Genomic DNA, 26991 nt, shown 5'->3' on the forward strand with positions numbered 1-26991 from the left:
TCCTCCACTGCTCTCTGACCAGCTCCCTCCCCCAGGCTCTTGGTTTCCACTCTTCCCAGCACCCATTTGGGTTTCATTTTGGGTCACTGTGGTGCCACCTCTTGCCCCCAAAGCTGTATCACCACCCAACTTCAATGCCGTGAGTTCTGCCTCACAGCCCCGGCTCTCAACCTCAGGTTCCAGGAGACTCTTATGGGCCAGCCTGGACCAGATGTCCACTCTCAGCCCAGCAGCTGTGGGTGGGCGGACAGAAGTCGGGTGATTCACGGGCTATGTCATCTGGGGGTGAACAGGATGGGCTTTCTCAGAAGGGTGTGTGGCTGGGAAAGAAGTGAGATGTACATTCGATCCAGGCATATCCACCCTTGGGGGGGGGTCTGCCACTCCGGGTGGGTTCCCGGACATCAGGTAGAGGGACGTGCTGAGGTGACTTTGGAGTCAGAGCCGCCTGGGCAGGCATCCTGCACCTGCCATTTAGGAGCTGTATCACCTTGAACAAGTTACTTAATGTCTCTGAGCTTTCTGAAAATAGTATCCATCGCAAGGGTTGTTGGGGCATGAAATGAGGTCATGACAAAACACATCTTGCAGACAGTCAATAAATGAGAGCATTAAAAAAAATCAGTTATCTTTCCATTCTGCGATCTCAAAGAGCTCTGTGGACCCAAAGGCCAAGCTAGCCCCATACCAAGGGGCATCTGATAACGTTGTTCTGGGGTAAATGGTACTCGTAGTGTTTGGGACTCCTGGGTGGAGGCTCTCCGCTTGGTGGAGATTACCTAGCCCCACTGTTGCCAAGGACTATTGGTATCCCTACTGCAGAGAATGTGGGTCCAATCTGCAGGATTCACACCCCGGCTCTGCTGCCAACCAGCCCTAAGACGTGGGACTCATTACTTAACCTCTTCAATCTTGAGTTTTCTTGTCTGTACAGCGGAGACAATCCTGGCACCTCTCTCAAAGGACAGAGAGAGATACCACAGGTGAGCTGTTTTGCACGCTATCTGGCACCTGGCACTTAGTAAACTTTCAGTGAACTGGTAACTTCTGATAGAATCTCAGAGACATAAAGACAGACGTGGAGACAGAAGTGACAGGCTCTTGAGAGCAGGCAGTGAGTGGGGAGGGAGAGCCCAGAGTCCTGGGGTCCTCCGCCCCTGCTTCTGGTGCTTACACCCCAGGTGGGTTGTCCCAACACCCTCCCTATGCACCCTCCCTTTTTGTCCTGAAGAGAGCTCATTGTGGGGAGAAAGGTGTCCACTCGAGCAGAAGTGGGAGAGCCTCCACAGCAGAACATTTCCTTTTTATTGTCTGTAAACTCTTCTTTGGTAAACAAGAGACCCAAGGGAAAAGGGGCACACCGAGTCAAGAGGACAAGGACTGGGCCAGTGCCTTCCACGAACAAGGAATGCCAAGAAGACAGCTACACCATGAGCAAGGTGGCGCAGGGAGCCCAGGGGCTCAGGGTGGGTAGTAGCCCGGGGGAGAGGCAGAGGAGAGAGAGAGAGGGGAGGGTCTGCTCCGTTGGACATAGGAGCCTAAGTCGTACAGCAAAAGAACTCATGCATCACAGCAAAGAGAACCAGGGACCCCTCACCTGTGCCCCCGCCACCTTCCACGTGGTTGATGCCTCGCTGCAGGCCGGGCGCTGTGCCCATCAGTCAGGGTTGGGCTGGAGGGGGCACCGGAGGCCTGTCAGTCAGCAGCCCCTCTACCTCTTCTTTCCTGCTTTATAGGCTGCTGTGTGCAGGTGGCAGGGGCAGCCAGAGGGGTGCTTAGGATCTCTGGGTCTGGGTGGGAGTGGCAGGGCAGTGGGAGCAGGGGTTAGGGGAGGTGGAGCAGCAGCTCGTGTCCCCCTATTACATGGGGGGCTCGCTGCAGAGGACAATCTCCAGGTCCTTACGGTAGAGCTTCCCCGCCTCAGCCAAGGACATGACACTCTTTCTGTAGTTGGTGAGCTGCTGGATGTTCATTTCCTAGGAGAGGTAGAGAAGAGCAGGCTCAGGGGACTGCCCCGCCTAAAGGCCCACCTGCTCATTCACAAACATGCCAAGCAGGACCTATCCCTTACACTCACTGGCTGCATTGCTTTGGAGAAAGGATTCAACCTTTCTGAGTCTGTAAAATGGGTACAATAATAAATCTGCCTCAGTGAGGTGTTTCGATGATTAGATGAGGAAACGAACATTGACAACACTTAGCACAGTGCCTGGCCCACAACATGTGCTCCCAAAAAGCAGTAGCTATTGGTGACACTCATTATCTCTGCATAACTTGTATAAATTCCTCTACCTCTTTGGGCCTCCATTTACTCAATCTGAGGCCCTGCAGGTGAGGAAGAGAATGCCAGGGAAGCACCCCGGTTTTGTCTTCAGGTCCCCTGGACCATAGGATTCTAACTCCTATCTCCTCTGGCGGAAAAGCCCACCAGCCGACTTCCCGTGTACTGGCTCCTCGTGGCCTTCAGAGGCTACTGAGACAGGTTACTCACCAACATATACCCTTAGTCTCATATAAAGCGGAGGCCAGAATTAAACAGAACACCGCCATCCCATACACCTTGTGTTGCTTTGGCTGCAAATAGCCAATAGTTCTGAAATGTAGCAAAGTCACTTAAACAACTATCTTTTTCTTTCCCTCCTTCCTTCCTCTTCCTCCTTCTCCTTTTGTATTGAATATATTGGCAGGTCTTTTTTTTTTCAAATACTTCCCCTTCCAGGCTAATGGGTCATTATCCCCATTCAGTGAATGAAAAAAACTGAGGTGTAAAGACTAGGGTATTGGCTAAAGGATGGGGCCAAAACTACCAAATATCCTTAGTCCCCTGAGTCCTGAAGTCTATGTAATTATTTCCCTGGCTCATTTGTCCTCCATTATGGCTTTCTTGGTGCTCAAAGGTCAGTCTTTCATTGCATTGTTTGGAGACATCCCCTCTTGTTACTGATTTCTGGGTTTGTGCCACCACCCAGCCCCAAGGCATGCTGCAAAAGCATCTCTAGCTTTGAGGGGGCATCTTCCCTAAAGTAGGGAAGTTCCTGGAAGTGTTGCCTAGTCTATGACACTGGGGTGTGCCCGAGCGATCTACCACTCAATTAGGAGCCAAGGAAGGGACCCCATATATGAACCCTGAGCTTGAGAAAACACTCTGGTTCAGTGTGGCATCAAGAGCTTTAGCAGATGTAGAATAGATAAACAAGATTACACTGTATAGCACAGGGAAATATACACAAAATGTTATGATAAATCACAGAGAAATGTGACAATGAGTGTGTATATGTCCATGAATGACTGAAAAATTGTGCTAAACACTGGAATTTGACACAACATTGTAAAATGATTATAAATCAATAAAAAATGTTAAAAAAAAAAAGCTTTAGCAGAATGTAGGGCGTGGGCTGCTTGCTTTCTGTGTCTGGAAGTATTGCTTGAAGCTAGGAAAGGCTTTAGCGAGTTGCAGTTGTCTTAGGAGTGCTGAGAAATAGCAAAGTTTGAGCCCGTCAACCTGTCCCTCGGGAGCCCCAAACATTAATCAACTCAGAAACCGAATCCCCATCCATGCAGGTGATGTCCATTGCAGTTAAAGATATTTTCATTATGCTGCTCAACATTCCTTGCACATATAGGGATGCACAAATAATTATCTCCTAGAATTTGGTGCCAGAAAAAAATGTACCAAGTTCAAATACTTGGTGAGTACCTCCTTCTTCCTAGGACGTATTTGCTTACTTAAAATTTATTTTCCGCCTCTTTCAAAAAGCAATGGTAGGTATTGTAAAGGAAAAAAAAAATTTAGGGTGAAAGAAATGAAGGATAGTATTCAGGATAACAATTAAGAGGTCAGAAGGCAATTGGAAAGGGAGATAGATAGGCTCAGGGGCAGCAATGATTTTTTTTCGCTGAAAGTGAACATTAAATTTAGCTCTTGCCTGATGGCCCAGGCAGTCAGACAACACAAAAAATTAGAGCACATTCCTCATCTAATTAAAGAAAGCAGCAAAACCAATTTGCTCTGAGAAAGATTTTCCAGGAGGTAAAGGAAGACGGCTGCCAAAACTCGTCTCCTGGTTCCTGTTCCACCTGCATCCTCCCATCCAGGGCACCCAGATGAGCCCCCGGGTCTGTCCAAGAGGCAACACAATGGGGAAAAGTAGTAAGAGTTCAGTTCCCAGCCTTCTCTTCGAGGAAACACATTCTTCAGTGACCCTCTTCCCCAGCCCCAGATTCTGCAGTTAATTCAGAATACCCGCGCCTCCCTCCAGGCCCTGCTCTCTCAGATCGCTCCATATGTGAAAAGTCTTTTTTGCTGGCCATGTGGCTGCCGCTTCCAAGAACTGGGCCACATCAGAACTGCCATTGCCTCACAGCCACATTATTGGCATTAGCCCACAGGTTGAAGCAACCCAAGTGTCTTGTCTATGGAGGAACAGATCAACAAAATGTGGGATAGACACACTGTGGGATGTTATTCAGCCTTAAAAAGGAAGGGAATTGCGGCTCAGGCTGCAACATGGAGGAACTTTGAGGACGTTCCAGTAAGTGAAATAAGCCAGACACAGAAAAACAAATACTGTCTGATCCCACTTATGTGAACTTTGTAGAGCCATCAGGTTCATAGAGGCAGGAAGTGGAATGGTGGGTGCCAGTGGCTGGGGGCAGGAGGGAGTAAGGGGGGGCTACTGTTGAATGGGTACAGGGTTTCATCCTGGGATGATGCTGGACAGTGGGGATGGTTGCACAGTGAATGTACTCAGTGCCACTGGACCGTACACTTAAAATGGTTAAGATGGCAAACTTTCTGTGATGAGTGGTTTTTTTAAAAAAAATCAATTCAACCAGAAAAAAAAAACCAAACCAAAAAACTGCCATTGCCTTGTAATGGGTGACCAGAGAGGAGCAAAATGCACTCCACTGCATTGTCCCCACCTTCCTGCCGGGACAGTTCCCCACCCCGGGCTCCTTTCCCACCCCGGGCTCCTTTGCTCACCTTCTTGTTTTTCTCGTACAGATCCTTCAGGAGGGCATCCAGCTCATTCTCATCAATGTAGCCACTTCCGTCCTGGCAGGGAGCAGAGGGTCAGCACAGAGCCTCAGGCCTCAGGCCCCACAGCCCCTGGCCAGAGTCTACCTTTTGCTAACAGTCTTTACTCTGTGCAAAAGGAGATGCCAAGATATTCAGTAACCAATAAGCAATAACTTTACCAGTCACTGCAGGAAGGGAGGGCACGGGGCAAATTATTCATCCTGCTGTTTGTCATTTGTGTTGAAAATGTAAATGAGGCTCAGGAAGCATTTAGCTAACTCCCTGGGTGTCAAATCCCACAGTTAGATGTCAGGGTGTACACAGGGGCTATTTAAAGTCTACCCCCAACCCTTTGGTTCTAAGGAAGATCACTGGAGTGCTGCAGGCAGGGGACGGCTAAGGGAGAGGTGACGGTGGTAAGGAGGGCCTCTCACTTCCCACTGCCTAGAAAGACAAGATTATGACCTGGCACCCAGGGAGCAGCACTGAGCACGTCCTCCTCTTGGGCCCCAACAGTGCAATCGCACCCCAACTCCGAGCATAACCCTCTTCCACGAGCTATTCTCTCCTGTACTTTTAAGGAACAAAACCTTGGGTCCCCAGGCCACAGACTGTGAAGGACTTTTATTTTCTGACTAAGCAGAAGATGCCGCAGGGAACCCAGAGAGACAGGAAGAAACTACATGGCCCGGGCTGCCACTCCAACAGCTTGTCTATTCCCAAAGACCACGGTGAGCCATTCTGATCGGGGGCTCCCCTGGTGCTGGGCCACCTCCTCCTCTGTCCACACCATCCTCCGTCTTACCTTGTCGTAAAATGCGAAGATCGCGTTGAACTCCTCTGAAGTCAGCTTCATGCCCTGAAAGGCCCAAGGTATTAGAGTGAGAAGCCATAGCCTTGCAGTGTGTGTGTGTGTGTGTGTGTGTGTGTGTGTGTGTGTTGAGTCGGGACAGGAGGGTGGAAAGGTGAGCACAGAGGGACAAGGGGAAGGGAAGAATTGAAGAAAAGCAAAGTGGCTCTTTTACCTGAAATTTAAGCAGGAAGTTTTCCTGTACAGGCAAGAGTCTGGGAAGAGAACGTTAGAGTAGCGATTAGGGGACAGAGAAGAGGCAAAAGCAACTCAGACCAGAGAGGATGCAGGCTTAGTATCCAGAGTTATGGAAACGATCCCTGAGCGCTTAATAATCAGGAGTCAGTGGAAGGTGCTAAAAAGAGGGAGACGGAGCATTGAGGTGATGATGATCATGATTTCCTCTAACTTTGATTTGAGCTTCGTGACCCCTGACCTGTCACTGTATCCACTGGTTGATCTTAGTGATAGGGACGGCAGCACAGGGGTGATCTGCAGCGGTCTTGGGAAAAGTGATGCTGGGGTGAGTGAGGACAGGCACTTACCGGGACATCTCCGAGAGGCCCAATTTGCCATCCCCGTTCAGGTCAAACATCCGTAGCTGTTGGGGACAGAAAGTGGTGCCTGGGTTATTTGCTTTGACCTCCTTTCATAGGGGGCCTTGACCTGCCACCCCCTATATTGGAGAGGAAGGACGCTGGGGGCAGCGTGCCCGTGTGTCCTCTGAGGTCACCTGGAGGCAGGGCCAGCATGGTCTAAATCAGGCACGGTCACAGGGGAAACAGCAGGCACTAGGTCACTGCTCCCCTCTCCCCAGCTCAGGGACTGGGCTGCAGAGGAGAGCAGGCCAGAACCAGAGGCCCACCCTCCCCAAGTTTATCCTCTCCCCTAGCTGGAGACATTGTCATGCAAACAGATGCTCTGGTCACATGCTGGCCCAGGAGCACCTGGCTATGTGGTGACCTCAGAGAGAGGGTTGGGAGGGCCGTGAACTAGCATCCCTTTAGCTGGCTGTCACTAGGAGTCACTTCACCAGAGCCTCAAGAATCAGCCAGCTAAAGACCCTGCAAGCCCAGAATCCCGCCAGTTTGGGGCCCATGTCCTGCGCCCCTGGGGAGGAGTCCTACTTTTGGCCACTCACTATGGTTTGGGTGTACTCTTGGAGCTTGAGTTCGTCGTATGGCCGGTTCGCCTTCTTCAGCAGATCAGACAGGAATCCCTGGAATACAAAGGGCGTCTTGAGAGCTCCTGACTCAATCAGTCCATCCATCACTCACTTACCTGTTCATTCAGTCACTTTGACATTGCCTTCTGCCATTTGCATAGCTTACAGCCTCACAGTTCCCTCGCCCCTCAATGCTGTGGAGTCACCCTGAAGGGTGGAGGTAGCTCCTGGATGCAACCTCACCCCATAGGACAGGTGGTGGAGACTGGCTCTCCTGAGAGCGTCCAGGACACATAGCTAAGCAGTGCCCAGGGACCCCTGGTTCCTGAGGAATTTAGGAGTAGAAATACAAGCTGGAAGTCCAAATTGCTGGGGTGCCTTGAGGATGCCTGTCCTGGGCCCCAATGTTCAGAGGAGTGTGAACTGGTTGAACTTTGTAGCCCCACAGCTCCATGTTACTGATTTCACATGGCTGAACAAGTCCAACAGTTCAGAGCCAGACTTGAGCATTCCTCAGCAGACCACCAACCCATATTCCTCACCCAACGTCTCCTCCTCCCCAGGTTCCTTAAAACCACCACCACTCTGGCCTCACCATTCTCTGCGCCCTCCCCGCCCTGCCCAAGGCCCATCCTACCTTGAGCTCGTTGGCTTCGATGTAGCCGCTTCTGTCTGTGTCATACTTCCGCCATGCCTGCAACGGGAATGTCAGTGTATTCACAGAGACCTGTGCACACCTATAAGCCTCCCTCCACCTCCCTTTAATGGGCCAGGCCAGGTCTTGATATTCAGGTGAGATGGGGACATGGAGATGGTCTAACCCAGGCCCTTCCATGCTGCAGCTGAAGAAATGAGAGAAAGTGTCTTGGCCAAGGTCACATAGAGAAGGGAAAAAAACTGTGGGGACAAGGTCTCCTAACTCTTAACTGGCTACGGGCCTGGCCTGAGTGTCTCTTTGGATCATCTTGTAACCAGGCTTATGGTTTTCTAAGGTGCTAACCAGACAGATTTTTATCAAGACTAGCATTAGCATCTGGTGGATCCCATTTTTGCTGTGGGTATATTGGGTGCCCTTTTTACTGTTCTGGAAGCTTCTCATTCATCCCCTGAGTGGGAGCTTGGGGCAAGGGTAAGAACCCTCCGGAAGGGGCAGGAACAGGCTTTGGTTACTCTTCACTGTACTGCCTCCTCTCCCCTCCATCGTGATCCATGTGGCAGCCATGCCTGAAGCGTAATCAGTTTGTTGAGACTGTCCCAAGGCCACTCCTCCTCCTTTCTAAAAAAAGCATCTCCCCGCCTCTTTTTAGGAGACCACCTCTCTCTCATACTCATTCCATGTGGTTCAAGAGGGGCTGACCCATGTCTAGAGGTAGGCATGTGACCTAGGCCTGGACATTCGATCCCTCCATGTGTCTTGTCCTATACTGGTTTTGGGCTCTGATCCAAGTCCCAGTTATTCAGTGCATGTATTGGGTCCCTGTGAGGAATCAGGGGACTGCCTGCTGACCACAGCATCTGGAGGACCAAAGAGAAGCAGAGCTTTAGCAAGTGATAGGGGTCTGACCACCTCCTTCCTCTCTATTCTAGCCATTTGAGCAGGAGCAGACATCACACAGGAGAAACAAGGGAAAATAGTTGTAGTGGTTTAGAGCCTAGTTTCCCCCTCCTTGTATGTGGATTGAACTTACTGAGTCACGTCCAATGAATAGAATATGGCGGATGTGACTGTGTGTGAATTCCAAGACTAAGTCACAAAGACATTGAGGCTCCTTCCTGTTCTCTCTCTTGGATCACTCACTCTTGGAGGAGGTCAGCTGCCACCTTGTAAGGAGGATACTCAAGCAGCCCTATGGAAAATCTCATGTAGTGAGGAACTGAGGCCTCTTGCCAACAGCCATGTGAGGGCACCATCTTGGTGCACCTCCCAGCTCCAGTCAACCTTTCAGATGACTGCAGCCCAGCTGACATCTTGACCTCAATTTTATGAGACTCTGAGCTAAAACCACTTGGCTAACCTGTTCCTAAATTTGTAACCACAGAAACTGTGAGATAATAAATGCTTGTTGCCTTAGGCTGCTAAATTTTGGGGGGTAATTTGTTATGCACCAATAGGTAACTAATACAATGGTCTTGACAAATGCTGGTCTTGAATGCAACTGTCCTGAAGCCCCAGCCTTTTATTTAAGCCATCTGAGGGTAGAAGGGAATTACCACGCTGAGGGGTGGAGGAGGGTGTATCTGTGACAAAAGGCCCAGAGAACAGTGTTTCCTTAATCTTTGGTCTATTTTGGTGCCTGATCATAGTTCTTAGATTTTCTTTCAAGTTTTCTTCCCTTGATTTTTATTCCTTTCTCACCCAGCTCCAAACTGCACACCTGGACACCAGCAACACTTGATTTTCTGAGAGTCAGCAGGCACTAATTCTTTTCCCAAATTTGATCTCCTGCCTCCTTGATTTCTCCACATTATGTCCCCCTTTTATTGTCAGGAGTCTGAAAATTTATAGATTTTTTAGAATTTTCTTCCATACCAGTAAACAAGGCTGTGTAATTTTCATGGTACAGTAGTAGCTCAAGAAATTTGTTCCTGATTTTTTTTTTTTAAGTTATGAGACATGACCAAGTTCCAAAAAAAGAATGGATTATTCTACATACACCTTGGGTAGATGATTTTTGATTAGGAGAGAGTATTTTCTTTGGGGAAAAATGCCTGATTCAATCAAAATATTCCTTCCCATTCCCTGAAAGCCTGCCTTTAAGAAAGCACTAAGAAATATGTGCAGATTTGCAAATATGACTTCACCAACCACCTGCATGCATTTAGTGCATTAGAATTTATCTAGGCTGAGTCTTGACTGGGTAAAAAGGCAGCACCCCCTACATTGCCTAAAAGGAGGATAACCTGAAGGGACCCCAGTCCTAGCAGAGAGCAAAGCATCCGGCTGCTTTCAGAGTGAGATCATCCCAGCAGGTCTGACCTCCCTTTCTCCCTCCCTCCCTGGATCCACCGCACCCCCACCGCACCCCCACGGGCTCATGCTGGACTTTTCTTCCCCTCCAGCACTTTGCACTCAGCCATCAGTGGGTCATTATTTTCTTCTCACTCAAGGAAAAGAGTTCAAGAGACCCGGGCTTTGTGAAATCTCAAAGAAATCCTGAGTTATCACTAAAATTAGAAATTAAAATGTTATGCTGAGCAGTAAGATGGGAGCCATCTGTCAGCACAAGCCTTTCAGGGCTGCCAGGGGGCCATTTCATGTTTCCAGCTGATAAAGACAGAACACATGGACAACCCTGGGAGGGGGATGGTCCTGTAGGATGGTTGGGGAAGGTCCCAGGAAACTCGAGGGAGCAGGGTGGTGTTGGCTTAGTAGTTACGCTAGGGCTTAAAGGATAAAGGCAGGTGAGAATATGGAACCATGTCAACTACACAGAGAGAAACCACTAATGATTTAGAGAGAGAGGGAGTTTTTGTTTTTGTTTTTTTGGGTTTTTTTGCTCCTCTTTAAGTATCTCTGCCCTTTGCAAGCTACCATCCCCATTTTCCAGATCACAGGTGGAAGAGGGGCCAATCTTTGGCTTCCTATCAGAAAGGGAGCAGTCCGATATAAACACTCTCTTTTCTATAGACAGAAAAACTGACCCTCACACAAGCAGCACCCTGACAAGTTCTAAGTATATGCAGACTTTTCCTCCTAGACAGGCAAGATGAGGCCTAAGAACAGAATCCAGCATGTCAATTATCAGCGTATGGAATTTTGCCATCTTGAAAAAAAAATGGAGAAAATCCTTCAAAGCACTGTAAAATTAAATCCATATCTGATGCTTAGGCAAGCTGCCACTTAAAAAATAAGCCTTCTGCGCTGAGAATCCATTATTTCTAACTGACTTTCTATCCACGTGGGGAGCTCAAAGTCACTTGTGGTTCTGGACTGGCTCTCCAGTCGTTTTTACGCAGTGAAGCACGGAGAGGGGATTACCAGTGGCTGGAAATGGATTTAACGTGATGAAGGGCGACACAGTCGTGTTGAAGGCCAGTCACTGTTTATCACAGCAGGCAATGTGTGTGCAGGGGTGGGTGGGTGGGTGGTACTGGTTGAATTTTACCCTGAGAGACACATACATTAAATGGCTAGGATGCAGAGCCCCCCAAAAATAGCAAAAAATAATTCGTGGTTTGCTTGGCATCAGCATTAGTAATGTATTTGGTTAGACGATATAGAGTTTCCAATTTTTGTAAATAAAGACTGTTTAAATAGGAGCAGTTTCATATGGTTCAGTCTATTGGTTGAATATTACTCAGAAGACATGAATTTCGATGTCCTATTTCATGTGAGAACCTGAAAGCATTGCTACTGCAAAGATGACCATGTCCATTTTAAAGGTGAGCAGGGAAGCCCAGACCACAGTCTGAGATCAAATCTGGAAGATAGTGGAAACTGGAATTCTCACTTATCTGTTTCAGCTTTAGGATGGTATGTAAATCCATCCTTCCCACAAAGGCTCCTTGGAACTGGGACTTCCAGGGACACAATGCTATTGAGTGAGAAGAAAGTATAGGAGAGTCTGGAGGCAAACTGAGTGAGACAGATCTCTTTACTGCAGGATTTCTCAGAGCCTGTAATATGCAAATATCTATGACAAATCCCCCAAATGGGAGCCAGTGTGTACACGTTATTTCCCAAAGGAACTTCACCCATGCTTACTTCTCACCTTACTCCCCTCACTTTAATGTGCACACGCATCACCTGGGGATTTTGTTAAAATGCAGATTCTGAGTCAGTGGGTCAGGGACTCTGTATTTCTAACAAGCACCCAGGTGATGGTGACATGGATGCTGCTGGCCCATGGACCACACTTGGAGTAGCTGAGCTACTCCGAAGGGGTTTAGTGTCTTTCAGGGACCATTTCCAGCCATTGGGTGGGCTTGGCTTTGAACATGAGAGAAAGGCAGGTCCCAATGTGCAAGACAGAAGCCAGCGCCTTGGTCTCACCTCCATAAACTCAGTGCTGGAGCCCACGTGCTGCCTGAAGCACAGAAGGAAGTTCTCCTCGGTCGGCAGGATCTGCGCCAGCTGTGGGGGTCAGAGAGGGACAGTTGCATTATGGAGAGCCCGGCCAGGGAGCAGACCAACTTTCCTGTAGGAAGGTTGGAAAATAGCCAGTGGCAAGGCAGCGTGGGAGTCAAATTTTGCTCCATTTTGCTTTCTTCCTTGAGAACAGCCCTGCAATGGGGAAGAAGGATGCTTCTGGGTCACCCCAGACTTTCAGGTCGAAGCAGCTGGAGGCACAGAAAATGGTGTCATTTTAAGATGCAAATATTCAGACTCAATACTTAACAGATGACTATATATATATAAAATTCTAGAAAATGAAGACTAATCTGAGATTGGTGGTTGCCGGTGCAGGATGGCCTGCACCTGGCAGAGGAACCTTTTAGAGGTGATCGAAATGCTGTGTCTTGATTGCGGTGGTGATTACAATATACAACTTTCTAAACTCGTGGAATTTTACACTTCAAATCAATGCTGTTTATTGTATGTAAATTATCCCACAACAAATCTGATTTTTAAAAAAACACAAATACTCTTGTGAAGCAAACACTGTTGGCTGCACACCCAGCTGGCCTTCCCCCTCTTTTCTGCTCCCAGCATCCTTGAGTCATAGGTAAATCCTAACTAGTCTCAGCTAACTGTGCTAATCCCACTTCCCTGGCCAGTGATTGGCTTATGCTTAGGCATGTGACCTAGTCTTGGCCAATGAGATGTGAGGGGAGGTCTGCTGAGGGTACTTCTGGGAAAGGTTTCCTTGCTCTTCTCAGGGACCACATGAGATGGGTCCTTTCTGCATCAGGGCATGGCTGTGTCTGGATGTGATGCCTGGAACTGTTGTGGCCAGCTTGCTATGTGTGAGCCTGAGGATGAAGCCGTTTTAGAGAACAGAACCAAGAGAACTGCAGAGAAGCAGGGCTGGAGACCTGGCCTCCTTCACCAGGAGCCAACTCTCCCCATGGCCTTTCTCTTTAGAAGCCTCTCAGAGTTTAAGCCACAAGTTGGTAAATTATGGCCCAAGAGCCAAACCTGGCCTGAAGCCTGTTTTTGTAAATAAACTTGTATTGGGCCATGGCAGTGCCCTTCATTTACATATTGTTTGTGGTGGTTTTTGTGCCACAGTGGCAGAGTTGAAGAGCTGTGACAGAGACTGCATGGCTTGCAAACCCTAAAACATTGACCATGGTCTGGATCTTTACAGAAAAAGCCTGCTGACTCCTGGTTTAAGGCCATTTGAGACTTGCAGTTGAGGCAACGAGAGTGGATGCTCTTGGTGCCTTTCCCTCATCACCTTTACCTGGGCGGTTGGCCATCCCTCAGCTGCTGTGAAGGTTGACTGCTAGTGGCTCATAGCTGCCCCCTGCAGGAGAAATGCCCTCCACCAAACCAGGGATGCCCTAGCCATCCTCCCTGCATCCTTCACCCTGCAGGGGACAGCCTGCAACCACGGCCTGATTAACACAGGGGTACAAAGGACCATCCTAGCTCTTGCTTCAAGGTGGGACCAACTCTGTGGCACAATCCACACTCTGGAGCCCCCACACTGAGATCAAGGCTAGGCTCCAGCTGAGACCATATCTTTGCTTCACTTCTTCTTCTGCCCTTTCCTGTGTTCTCTCTTCCCTTCTCTTGAGGACTTCTCCCTCAATAAATCCTGCCCACTTGAATCTCTGTCTCAGTCTCTGCTTCCTGAGCACTGACCTAACATCATGGCAACTAGCCCACCCTGAGAGGAGTGATGCCCTCCTTTGTGTGCTGCCATGATCATTCTGGACCACTGGACTGTGGTCTGCAAACTGATTGCCAGAGGTATTTGGCTAGACTAAGACACAAGTATGTGTGTATATGCAAATTGTAAAATTACTCAAGGAAGCCATTAGACTGAGGTGGCCTTGATGCCTTAATAGCCCGCATAAGGAAACCAAAATCTAAACAAACAGCCAAAGCAGCCAGCTAGGCTTTCGTGCATAATGCAACCACTCAGGTGGTAGCCAGTCAAATGATTTCCTTGCTTTGCTTCTGTCTCGTCTCTATAAAAGTCTTTCCCTTAGCTCCTGTTGGTGGAGTGTCCCTAACTAGTTCTAGTTTGGTACTGCCCCATTCAAATTGATTTTTGCTCAGACTCTTAGAATTTTTGATATGCTTCCATTTATCTTTTAACAATTTGTATATATCTATGCACATATGAATATATACCCACACACACCTTTGGATGCCCATAGGTGGGGCATGGGCTGTCCTGTCCCCCAGTCTTCACCCTGTCTTCTGTCTTAAGTTGAGGTCATCACATATTTACAACACCTGTTGGACCCCGAGAGCATTTAAGGTCTTCATCCCTGTCTTAGTGTTTGTTGCTTCCTGTTTCCTTGTGAGACAAAGAAAAGGACCCATCTGTTCTCTTTGATCAGCCTAGGTGCTGGGGGTGGGAGTGGGGCTGTAAGACCGCCGCCTCTTTCAGGTCTCTAGAAGGATGCTTATACATGGAAGCGGCACAGGTGATTGTTGGCCCCTCTCACTTAGCTCTTAGCAGGACAGTAGGACCCACCTCCGACATCTCGATTTTCCCATCTGAATTCTTGTCGTACTTCTGCATGAATTCCTTCATCTTCTCCCCAAAGTTGTCACTCTTTGACATCTGCAGAAAGATAAAGGGTGCTGATTGTGCTCTGGGTCCCCTGAGAACCATGGCTCTCTCACCCTCTCGATGCAGCAATGGTGGGGAAGCACTTTATGCCCCAAATACGCAGGTATGGAACCAGGTCGAGCCAGTGCTCTGAGTAATCAGGGATGCACCCAGATTTTCCCAGGTCCCTGCAAATCTAACTTCTCTTCAAGGCTCATTCACATAATTTTCAGAGGGGAACAGGACATGTGGACATGCTCTGTACCATGTAATTAAACATGCCCCTTTGCCTTTGAGACGGATTAAACCACAACCCGGTCAGAAGGGTGAGGACTGTTCCCATCACTGGGATGTGAGAGCTCAGGCTCCAACATTTTACTAAGGCAGCTTCTAAAAAGTCCACCTTATTCCATGGCCCCCAGTGGGTTCTGCTTAGAGCAAGGTGAATTGCTCATTTTCCTCTCTAAAGATGAACTGGCAATTCCAAAATATTTTTCACTCTGATTTTATGCCTGGAAGAATGTGAAGAGAATGTCTTCATACAGCCAAGGTGTCATTTAAATAGTCCACTAGGTGAATGTGACTACTAAAAAGGCAAAGAACTTCAGAAGTTCCTTTGGGCCATCACCTAACTTATATCTAAGGCTCTTTTGAAGTTCTCAGAACTTCTCTTGGTTTGGGGTGCTGCTGATTAATTGTTTACATTAACGAGCTCTTCCTTATCCCTAATCAATGATGAATCAACTTGGCATTTGATGCTGCCTCTTTGCTTATCTGATGACTTTCTGGTGGGTTATGTGTTTCCTAGGATTGGGCCAAGGGGAATTCTACCGATTCTTAGAGTCTTTTCTGAATCCCTTCTATTGTTTATTTTTTGGGTTTTGGTTTTTGGTTTTTATTTTATTTTTACCATTGGAACTGGGGTCATTTACTAGCATTTATTTGTTTATGAATATGCATTACTTTACATTTACAAATGTGCATGGAATGATCCTAGGCCCTTATCATAAGTGTGGCAGTCCTATTTAATTTTCACAGCAGTCCCCATGAGGTTAGTCCCATTTTACAGACAAATGGAGGCTGAGATGAAGTGACTTCTCCTGAGGTCACCCGTTAAAATCACCAGAATTTGAACTCATGGCTCCTGCTTTCCAAGGCCAGTATTCTTTCTCCCACATAGCAGCTGCTCTGAGAACCAGTCTGGGATGATGTTAGTTGAGACGGTTGTTGACAGACTAGAAAATCACACCTGATGCCATCTGAGGAAGGGAATGACTAAGAGAAGGATTTCAGATTTGAAGCTTTTCATAAAAACACATTCCTCTGTCTATCCCGTGAGCCCAGAACCAGTTGTGAAGCCTGTGCTTTCTGTGATCCAGGCTTCATTATCCTAGTAATGAGGGTGATGGGGGACTGTTAATAAACAAACCCATGAATCACCTGCATCACTTAAGCCCATCACTTGACGCCCTCTTCATTGGGGTGGGTTGCCAAGCTTTAGACCAGGTGCTCACCAGTGGATTTATGACTCATCTCCCAAAATGCTCCACAAAGACTTGCCAATGAGCCGTGGATTGGCCAACAGACATGCAGCATGGAAGAGTAGAGAGACCTCCCACCCCCCACCAAGGACCCTTGGGAGCTGATGGGAGAGAATGGGTCTGACTCCATATATTTGAGAACCAGACACGGAAGTCGCAGCACCCTAGCTCTAATCACCTTATGTTTTCAGTATTTCAGACGCTCCCCCAAAAGGCTTTAGTGAACTCAGTAGTGCCAGGTTGGCACCAGGGGGAACAGTGTGCCTGCCATTAAGGGGCTGGGATGTGACTTGGAGCCACTTTGGGCAGGCCAGGAAGGGCAGTCTAACATCACACACGAGGTCAACCAGTACAGTCTGGTTCAGATACTTGGTTTGGAGCAATCCCCCTTTTTCTTCTAGGTCTCTGCCGAAATTCCAGCCTGTCAGCTTAGAACAGTGGTTCTCTCATTGGGATCATTCTACACCCCCTGCAGGAGACATTTAGCAATGTCTGGAGATAGTCACAATTTAAAGGGGATGCTACTGGCATCTCATGGGTAGAGGCCAGGGTTACTGCTTACCATCCTACCATGCCAAGGACAGCCCCTCCATGACACAGAGTCATCCGGCCCCAGATGTCAGTAGTGTGGAGGCTGAAAAACTCCAGTCTTAAATAAAGGCAGTTGAAACCCACTAGGCGTCCAATCTTGAGTCACGAACCCCCGAGCGTCTTAGATAGATTATAGACTCTTCCCGAAGAAAACACTTTTTATACACACATACACAAATACAGAGTTCTGCAGTTTTGGAGGGTTCATCAATCCCTGATGCCCATGAACACCCCTCCATCCCAGACACCCAAAGATAGTGAGGTAAGGTACTCTTTTGAGGGAGTATTCTAATTTTTAAAAACCCTAAGGGTCAAGACCAGAGATGTCAGGCCCGCTGATGAAATGCATGATCTAGGACAGACGATGCTCAAAGCCATGCTCAGGATGACCGAAAATCCCGAACAATAGGAGAGAGGGGTGGGCTTACCATGCCAGAGCCTTTTCTTGCCTTCTCCAGTTCTTGGAAAAAGTTTTCTAGCTCTTTACCTTCAATATACCCATTTCCTGCAAAGATAGCAAAGAAAAAAAGCCATGATGCTCAGAGCTAAGTAGTAAGACTTATGGTAGTTGGGTGGGGTGGGAAGTCAGGGGCTTCACAGACAAGTAGTTCTCATTGGTCATCAAGCAGGTATGTGGGCCAGCCCTGGACTGTTAGGGATGTGGGTCTTGCCCTCTGGGCATTTGCAACCATAGAGATCCAGGATGAATAACCATGTTGTCTTCGGGGTATACATTCAGTAGTCAGAGAATACTGGGAGGGACCAGCTGCTGGGCCTTCCAGCAGAGGGAGCAGGAGCTGGGAGCTGTCTGTCCATAACCAGGTGGGCAGGCAGCAGGCACTGGAGATGACAGGGGACAACAGGTCATCAACCTTGAGGTTTGTCACCAAGTGGCAAGCCATGGTCACTAGGGCGAATTGAAGTCAGAGTCAGAACTTGGGTCTTCAGGGTAGGAGGGTGTACTGAGTTGAAGAGTGTCCTCCCAGATCCATGTCCACCTGGAACTCAGAAAGTGACCTTATTTGGAAATAGGGCCTTTGCATATGTAGTTAGTTAAGATGAGGTCATACCAGATGAGGTGGGCCCTAAATCCAATGACTGGTGTCCTTATAAGAAGCCCATGTGAAGACAGAGACGCAAGGAAGAAGGCTACGTGAAGGCAGGCAGAGATTAGAGTCATGCATCTCCAAGCTAAGGAGGACTGTGGATTGCAACTACCAGGAGGCAGGAGAGAGACGTGGAACACATTACTCCTCAGAGCCTGGAACCAACACCTTGATTTTGGACTTCGACCCTCCAGAACTGTGAGAGAATACATTTTTGTGGTTTTACGCCACCTGACTTGTCGTACTTTGTTAGGGCAGCTCCAGGGAATAATGCGGAAGGTAAGAGTGGAGAGAAAGGCAGGGCATCTTTCCTATGGGATAGGGGCACCGGAGGGGGTCATCACAGGAATCAAGCACACGGGAGGCCACCACTGCAGTGATGAGCAGGGGGTGCTCTGAGGTTTGTGGAATGAATAACCTTAGCGGCGCCCTCTAGTGGGGGAGATGCCACAATAAATAGTGTGTGGAGAGAATCATGTGACACATTATGTATTTTTATCTGCAGGGAAAAGAGAGGACTGTAATTGCGCCAGGGTGAGGGTGGGGGGACGAGACTTGAGTTCCCTTTTGCCCCCTAGGCTAGAGTGGTCATTTTTCTTCTAGGATGTTCTGCTAAGCCTCTCAGGAGAGCTGGAATTTTCATGCATGTGTGCTCACAGCCTGCGAGCCAGCTGGAGTGGGGGAGTGAGGAGGGGAGGGAGGAAGGGCTTTCTAGGCAAAAAGACAGTTGTCCAGTTGATGGTGCCTCTAAGTTGGAGGAGTGAGTACTTTTCTCTCCCCGGTCACTCCCTGCAGTGATCAGGCTGTTCTTCCATTTCTCAGGCAGGAAGCTGAGCTCAGCTCTGGGTCCAGGGGCAGCTTCAGGAGCCCAAGGCTGGGGTTGTGGTGGGGAGCAAGAGCTCACACTGAGAGCATGCGCTGGTGTTCCACGTAGCAGAGGCCTCAGAGGTGGGCCTGGGCCAGGGCTGGGCAGACACGTGAGTCAGTGGGTGTGAGTCTGTTTCGTGAGGGTTTTAGGAGGCAGCTGAAATTACCTACCAGGGCTACTTGGACAGGGTGGGCAGGGAAGGCCTCACTGAGAAGTCCTAGCAGAGGCAGGGAGAGGGGCCAGGATCTGGGCTAGTTCCCCCTTGGAAAGAAGCTTCTCCCTGAATCTAGCTTGAGCAGCCTGGGCAGCCCGAGGCTCCCAGAGACTGGATGAACCCCTCTTGCCATGCCAGAGATTCTGCCACAATCTCTGTGGTTCATTCCCACAAGTCTTTATTTTGTGAGCTGAACAACTGTTCAACATCGTGGCCGGAGCACAGGGAGGTATGGCCAACTTTAGATACAGGCCTGTTCCCCAAGATCAGGGGCTGCAGGGAGGAAAGTTCTTTGCTATTTTGGCTTCCCTCAGGGCAACTCCCCACCCATCACCCAGGAGGCACCTATTATCCAAGGCGGGGGGTGGGGGACAGGTTGGCCCACCTGCTTCCAGGGTAGACTTCAGCACTGGGCAAGTGGTTTGCTTTTCCTCTGACCCTCTTACAGTGGGTGGGGTGACTGGCCACCATGCAACTCTCATGTGATGGGCATTGATCAGGATGTAGTTATCATCCTTATGATTACCAATAGGATGGACCATAAGGTTACCATAGCAACCATCACCCCCAACCTCAGTATCAAACCACATCCTGTGAACATTAGGGAGATGGGGCTGGGTGGAGTCAGGGACCCTGCATCCTTCCTTATGCTAGTCTTCATCCCCTGTGTGCCTCAATTTGCCCAAATGTAAAGTGAGACAACACTTTACAATTAATCTGACCAGGCACTTGGAAAGCCTTGACTGAAGTATGCCCTGCCCCACAGTGGAAAGGGGCTTATTTCTCACTGAGATTTATGTGTACAGATTTTCTGAGAGTTGAGCAGGTGAGAGGAACCTCAGTAAGAATGGTAATTCTACCACCAGCTCTGTGACTGTCCATGCATCGTCAAGGAAGTCAATCTCCTGGAGCCTCAGTTTCTTGATCTCTAAAATTGGTATAAATATTTATTCTCAAAACTACTTATCCTTTTGAAAAACAAAAACAAAAAACCCAAAGCTTTATAGCCATTATGACAGCCATACAAGACTGGGAAAGCATTCTGGAAAAATGTAAAATCCAACATAAATGGAAAACATCATTTTTATACCCTATGCTCTTAAGTTCTTCCAAACCAATCCATGGCTGTAAACCCTTTGGCCCAAAGAGTTCCAGCATGACTAAAGCTTCAGAGTCCAGGTTCTCAGCCCAGGCTGTGTGTTAGAATCGCCTAGGAAACTTTTAAAACAGCACCACTGCCTGGGGCCCCACCCCAAAGCGTCTGATTTAATTGGTGGTGTGGGAATATCTCGTGGGCATGTTTTCAAAGCTCTCCAGGTGATGCTGACATGCAGTCAGGGTAAAGGACTATTTTAGAGCAGTGTGTCTCAAATTTTAAGGTGTGCAGGAATTACCTAGGGAGCCTATTAAAATGGAGATTCTAATTAGGTAGGTCTGGAGTATGAGGACTTGCCGTTCCAAGAGTGGTCTGTGGAACAGTAGGTTTGGAATTACCTGGGAGCTTGTTGGAAATGCAGAATCCCAGGCCCCACCCCAGAGCTGCACAGCCAGGACTTTTAACAACGTATTTTAACAACGTAGGAGTGTGAACTTTGGAGAACCACCGTTTTTGAACGTGAGCGCCTCCTCCCTAGAGACTGTGCCTTTGGCTTCACATTCTAGGTTGAGGTGGGGGGCTGGTGTGCACCCCAGGATGGTAGACCTGGGTTCCCTATTGACAAGTGATGGCACCTCTCTGAACACGGGGGGCCTAGACCAGCGCTGTTCAAGAGCAGTTGGGGCCTGACGGTGTCAGCATCACCAGGGAGCTCGTTAGAAATGCAGATTCCCAGACCCACTCCAGACCTGCCGAATTAGGATTGTTGGGAATGAGGCCCAGAAAATCGGTGCTTGAACAAGCCCCTCTGGGTGCTCAAGTTTGAGAAGCACAGGCTTAGGGCCACGGCGGTGTGGTGTTCACCATTCTGTGTTAATCTGTGATGTGGAGTTTGGAGAAAACCAAGGAGGGAAGTTATGCAGTTTCAGACTCTTTGTTAACTAAACAAGAAGGTGTTCATGAGGCCAGGCCTCCTGTCTGTCCAAATTCATGGAACGGCAAATAGCCCTCTACCCTCCAGTACAAGTTCCTGTGGGCCAAATACCACCCTTTAGGGCAAGAAATTGGCTTCCTTAGGCTCTGCTCCTGCATTAATAGTACTTGGCATGGTGTACACCATTTACAAAGAGCTGTCCACTCTCCACCCTGTCTGGTCTTCAGGACTCTGCCACGTAAGCAAACGGGTGTTACTGGCATCGTGTTAGAGAGGAGTTTGAGGGGAGAGAGAGTCAGTCCCAGCTAACAGCCTGTTCTCCTTCTATTCAGGCTCTGCCCATATCTGTATTTGTATTGGTTTTTCTCTTTGTCAGTCATACACGCACATGTACATGCACACATGCACACGCACATGTGCACACTTCTCCTGGTGGCTCCTGAAGGGAAAAACCCAGTGCGAACAGCTACTGGATGAATGTTCAGACACTTGACTTTTCATCTGTGTTTCTGGGCCATGCTGCTTCTGGAACAATGGCCCCGGAGCTGGCCTGGGTCCCCTGAACCCGTGGACATCTGGCAGCCTAATGCTGGGCCGATTCCCAGGCTTGGAGGAGGCCAGAAGGATGGGGCAGATTGGACGACAGGGGAGGGGAGAGAGCAGAGAGCCAAAGAGCGGGGCGGAGAGGGCTGAAGCCAGAGGCCCCAGCTGGGACCGGCTGGGCAAAGGCGGGATCTGATGCAATCGGCCAGGACAGACCCCCCCTGGGGCCAGAGTTGGGGAGGCCCAGTTCTTGAAGAGCCTCACGCCTGCATGCTCTATTAATTCTTGCTCCCGGGGCATTGGAAGAGATTTCCCAAAGGGGTCTCCTTAGCCCCGGGAACCTCCCCCAGGGGATCAACTAGTGAAACTGCTGAAGTCTAGAAGGGGATAAACAAGGAGTAGGGCAGGGATGTGGGATCGCCGGGTTGGTGGCTGCCCTGGTGAGGCGGGCTTGTTTGTGAAAACGCCCCACAGCTGCCTCCCCAGGGAGCCCCAGCTCTTCTCAGATGCAGCTGCCACCCCCTCCACTCCACCCCCGCCTTGGCTGGTGCAATCACCCTCCGAGAGGCTGGGCCGTGGGGCATGAGATGCTTGCAGAGGGCACCTGGTGCAGGGCTGGCAAAACAAGAGGGGGGTTTGGGGGTGAAAGTGGAGGTGAGATGGGGGACTTAGTCCTCAGGCTTACCCCAGGTGGGACAGGAGGCTGCTCCCGAAGAACGCGCAGTCCTGATATGCCTGAGACACAAGGACCCCACAGAGAAACGCAGACAGGGTTAAAAGAAAGCCTCCCTCAGACAACTTTGACCTTGGTTCCAGGCACCAGTGCCCTCCGACTTTAATGTGCTGAGAAGCAATCATTTTTATAAATCCTATAATTATCTTATGAATAGCACAGTTGTATTGCATAGTAACAGTTGCACTATTTGTGTAAATGCTTAATATATACTGGAGCTTTTGCAACCCTGTTTGTGCAGGTCTTTCTAGTATTCCAAAAACCTTCTTTTAGAATTCCAGCACAGACAGACCTCTCTCCACCTGCTGTTCAGCTTTCCTCCCATTCCCCGACCAGGGACACAAACTCAGCAGTAACTCGTGCTCTGGGAGAGCCTGCCGGGGTACCCTGGGTCTGGCCAGTGGCCCCTGTGGTGGGTGGGTTTGGAGGATGCTTTCTGTTATTACCACTGGGTATAAGAGGGCAGAGGAGGGAAGACTGGGCAGGGCCTTCCTCACTCGTCATGGTCCTTTGTGTCACTAATTGTCAAAGTCCTCGAGGACACATGGATAAGGAACAAAGCTCCGTCCCTGTGCATGGCTTTGAGAGCCCACTGCATCACCACAGCCACCTGGAGGCAGAAAAAGGCTCAGAAGACTCTGTGCAGGTCCCCACACCTGCAGCTTATATGTATGTCTTTTGATGACAAGAGGGAGGTGCCCATAAAGTTATTTTGTTTTTCTGAGTATACAAGGAACACATGCTCTTGTAAAATCTCAAACGCTGTGGAAATTAACTTAGAAAGTTAAAGGAAAAAGGCCTTTTAATTTGACATCATCTACTCTGCAGAGAGGACCACTGCTGTTCTGTTCTTTCAAATATTTTCCAGCATACATGTTTCATTAATAGCAAAAATGGGTTCACACTGTAATAGTGTCCTGCTACAATTAAAAAAATCTTAATAATGCATCATGGACATTTTTCCATGTCAGACAAAAGCTCCAGTGGTTGTATAATATTCCACTGTAGAGATTAGCAGGATTTATTTTTCTGTTCCCTAAGGAAGCACATTCTTTCTCAAAATTTCAGTATTCCGAAGAACTCGGTAATAGACCCCCTCGTTGATGGAACTTTATGCACATGTACGAGTATATCCATGTAGGATAGATTCTTGGAGTGAGTGGGATTCTCTCTGTGGTCCTGTGAGTGTCTGCTGGCCTCTAGGAAAGAAGATATCCCTACCTGCAGGTGCGTCCAAAGGGTAGCAAAGGCTCAGGGCAAAACTTGGCTCCTCGCTGACCTCCTACTGGTCGTTAGCAGAATGGGGGCCTGCTGGCCGTATGCTTAGAACCACAAAGAGAGGCCAGTGTGAATTCTGAGCTGGGCATCGCTCTGACCCCTGGATCTGGGAGTGAGAAAGTTTCTGACAAAGGAGTGACCAGGAAACAACAGAACAGTGGGCCCAGACATGTTGGGCACGTAAGGGTCACTCAGAGCCTGGAGGTGATACGTGGAAGAGCCCAGGCCCCACCTGGCTCCTAGGGTACCCTTAGCTGCCGTCTTCCGTACTTCTGCCTTTGAGAGATGACACCTGGACCCTTCCAAGTGCATGACCTTGGCTGACTGCTGAGGAGTTGGGGGGGGTACTGGGAGACAGGATTCCCCCCACCCTGCCACTTGGCCATGTGATCTTGTGAAAAGAGTGTTGCCTCTTTGAGTCCCAATTTCACCCTCTCCAGACACCTGCTCCTTCCTTCCTCTACCACCAGGCTTATGATCATTCTGAAGATAATCAAACTCTGGGCAAAAGTCACCAGGATGATGACTCTTCCTCCTGGTTAGAAATGAGCTGAGTTAGGGTCAGATCCCCTGCCCCATCCTCACTCTCCTCGGAATCCAGCTCCTCCTGCAGCCTCCTAGTCTCTGTTTACTAGAGTCCAGAAGGGTGGGGCTCCCTCTACCTGTTGCCCGTGGCTAATTGGGCTCCAGTGAGCTCACTCCAGAGACCCGGTGAGCTGCAAAGGAGAGTCTTCCCAGAGCTCTTTAACTCTGTGAGTGGCAGAGGAGAAACCCCGAGATGAAAACAGACTCCGGAGTTAGTAGGAAGGAGGCCCAGCTAGGGCAGGGAGCGCCTTGGGGGGTGGGGAGGAGCTCCCTGGCAGCCTTGGGAGTTCAGGAGGGGACAGGTAGGAAAGGTCCAGAGCAGGGTGACCCACAGCTCAATCCTGGGTCCTTCAGTGGAATTCCAATTTGGCTGTATCCTCATTTTCCTAAATCACCTCTGTGCCATCTCTGGCATTTTAGTTCTCTTTGCCTTCCTTCTCTGTGAGGTCCATGGTCCCTCCTTGGGACTTCCCTGAAGCAGTGACCAGAGAGGGCAATGGGACACCGGAAGGAACCAAGAAGCAATCTAGCTCCCCTTTCATATAGGAGCAGGTACAATGGCTTTGGGGGTCTATAAAGACTCTTGGGTCTAGTTCTAGCTTAGCTATGCTCTAGCCACATCTAGGACCCCTTTCTAGTATTAAAGGAACTGCCCATCGCCTCCGAGGCTGGGTCGGGGGCTCTTCCATGAGTGTCCAGAGTTGGGGAATAAGTGCTGGCCAGGAACCAGTCCCCGCCACCACCTCGATACCTGACCTCAGAGAAGTCACAGTTTGTTCCCTTAGCTGCACAAGGAGAATGATAATCTGCCCACAGCTTCGCCATGCAGGACTCAAGAAGGTGCGACTGTGTTTTGAAAACTACAGAGTCTCAGACAAATGTGAGGATTTGCATGATTATCGACAGTGCTATTTGTTGTCCCCACGAGAAGAGGGGGAGAGTGGAACTGTGGAGTCCTCTGTTTATAGCTGACTCATCTGGCAGGAGGCCGGTGGCATGACCTTGGCCACTTGGTAACTTTCCTTGAATCACTCAAGTCTCTAGTGCAGATAAACTGGCAGGAGCATCCCTAGGGAATGTGCATGTCATCTGGAATGTGGGGAGGCTGTGATCTTCTCACAGCCCTTTCTCCCAAGGGAGTTTTATGGCACGAGCTGCGGCTTGGAAGTACAACCCCTCCTTAGCCCCATTTTACAGATTTAGCAATCTACCCATCTCCTCCAGTAATTCATAGGCAAATTACAGTCCTAATCCAGGTGTCACATGCCCAGTTCTCTGCACTCCTAGATTTCTCAGTTGGCTCCAAGGGAACAAAACTTCACTCAAGATTATACCCAGACACTAACCTGTGCCTCTCCATAGCACGCTGGGCGGACAGCCTCTGTTTAGGCAGCTTTACACCCACCCAGCCGAGGTGAGAAAGGGAAGGGAGAAGACTGGAGAGAGTCTCCACCTGACCCGCCCTCTGGCTTCCATCCCCCCACAAACTCCCAATCCCAGGATAAACTCTCTGGGCCACCACCCTGCCAGTGGTCATAGATGCCAGAACATTTTGGCTGCCCACCCCAGCCAGGACCTCTGAGAAGGAAATCAGATCACTTAATTTTTTGGAGTGGTGGAGAGAAAGTCTCCAGTGATATCAGAAGCCTCTAAAGCGAGGTGGCAGGGGGGTGTCCCATTTATGTCAGAGTCAGACCATCATAGACCCTTGGAACCCCAGTGCTTGGAGGTTCCAAACGTCATTCATTCCAGCCCTCAATTTTTGGGTGAGTCAGTGTCAAGACCATGCAGAGCGGAGGGTGGGTCACTGAAGCATTTAAGATTATGCCTCCCCCGACCCAGAGAAAGGAGTCACCCAAAGCACCCAGGATTATCACCGTGAAGGAACATATCAGGCTGGCACCAAAACCTGCCCCCCACCACACCCACTGCTGCTGTGGGTGGGATCTGCTTGCCGGTGAGGGACGGAAAATGGGCAGAGGAAGCCCAGGGGATGCTAACACTCGATACACTCTCTGCTCTTGTTCTCACCAAACAGGCTGGGGAGGACCCCCTTCAGGACCCCCACTAGCTTGCCCCAGCCCCCAGGACGCCACGGGGCTATGCTGCTTTTCAACAGGGAAACTTGAGGGAAGAAATGAATGGGCTGCTGAGATCTGTGGCAGCAGCCGCTGAAGGCAGGATGCTACCTTGAAGGGAAAGGCAGGGAAGATAAGATGGCAGGGGGAGTCACAGGGAGCCTTGTCTGCCGAGGCCTCCTCCCTGGGAAAGCTCCAACTTGCCCAGAATGAGGTTGCAAAAGCTGATGGGCTCTGTCATCTCTGTCAGGAAAGAAAAGTTCCTGACAGTTGTCACCCGGGCAGCCGGGTGTCTCCCAAACTCGACCTCAGCTGTCTCGGTGGCCAAAACACCCTCTGGGGCAATCTTACACCTGCCTGCATCATCATTGCCCCCTTCCTTCCACCGCAGGTCCCCTGGGGTTGAGTGGGCAGACAAGTTGGGAGCTCTACTGACCGTCTGCGTCAAAGTGTTTCCAGATCTCCAGGAACTGGGACGCCGTCAGCTCGGCCAGGTGCAGGTAAGGGGGCTGCTGCTGCGGGCCAGCCATGGCGAGCCGCTCTTAGACCTCAGGCAGCACCGCGCTCTCCCTGCGCGCCGGCTTCGCTCCTGCACTCGGCCAGCTCTTGCGCGCCACGCTGCCTTTATATACAGTTCGGAGGCTACGCCCGCGCCTGGCCGCCAGCAGGGGGCGCGCGCGCTCAGAGAATCAGCCTGGGTCTCCGCCGGGCGGCGG

General features: G+C 49.6%; 2 protein-coding genes across 2 annotated transcripts in view; one reads left to right on the forward strand and one right to left on the reverse strand.

The window, feature by feature from the left end:
• The window catches only part of HYDIN (HYDIN axonemal central pair apparatus protein), a 478970-nt gene that overhangs the window by 17622 nt on the left and 434357 nt on the right, over positions 1–26991 (forward strand). Inside the window, exon 5 of the mRNA XM_072967685.1 lies at positions 26667–26775. The gene's annotated coding sequence lies outside the window, so the exon portion shown is untranslated. The remainder of the gene's footprint in view (positions 1–26666; positions 26776–26991) is intronic.
• On the reverse strand, positions 1285–26833 carry CALB2 (calbindin 2). Its single transcript, XM_006199698.4, has 11 exons — positions 26712–26833; positions 17269–17345; positions 14631–14720; positions 12029–12109; positions 7673–7729; positions 7012–7089; positions 6416–6471; positions 6046–6085; positions 5826–5879; positions 4985–5056; positions 1285–1976 (listed from the first exon to the last, which is right to left on the reverse strand). Exons 1-11 carry the CDS (start codon positions 26803–26805, stop codon positions 1860–1862), a joined length of 816 nt encoding a protein of 271 aa, XP_006199760.1. The 5' UTR covers positions 26806–26833; the 3' UTR covers positions 1285–1859.

Source organism: Vicugna pacos, chromosome 9 (assembly GCF_048564905.1).
Source record: "Vicugna pacos chromosome 9, VicPac4, whole genome shotgun sequence".
Classification (NCBI taxonomy): domain Eukaryota; kingdom Metazoa; phylum Chordata; class Mammalia; order Artiodactyla; family Camelidae; genus Vicugna; species Vicugna pacos.

Coding starts and splice junctions, on each gene's coding strand:
- CALB2 (XM_006199698.4), bottom strand. CDS start 26,805: ATGGCTGGCCCGCAGCAGCAGCCCCCTTACCTGCACCTGGCCGAGCTG. Junction 12,110..14,630: donor GGAAAATCGAGATGTCGGAG/GTGGGTCCTACT, acceptor TGACCCCCACAG/CTGGCGCAGATCCTGCCGAC. Junction 7,730..12,028: donor CCAGCACTGAGTTTATGGAG/GTGAGACCAAGG, acceptor TTCCCGTTGCAG/GCATGGCGGAAGTATGACAC.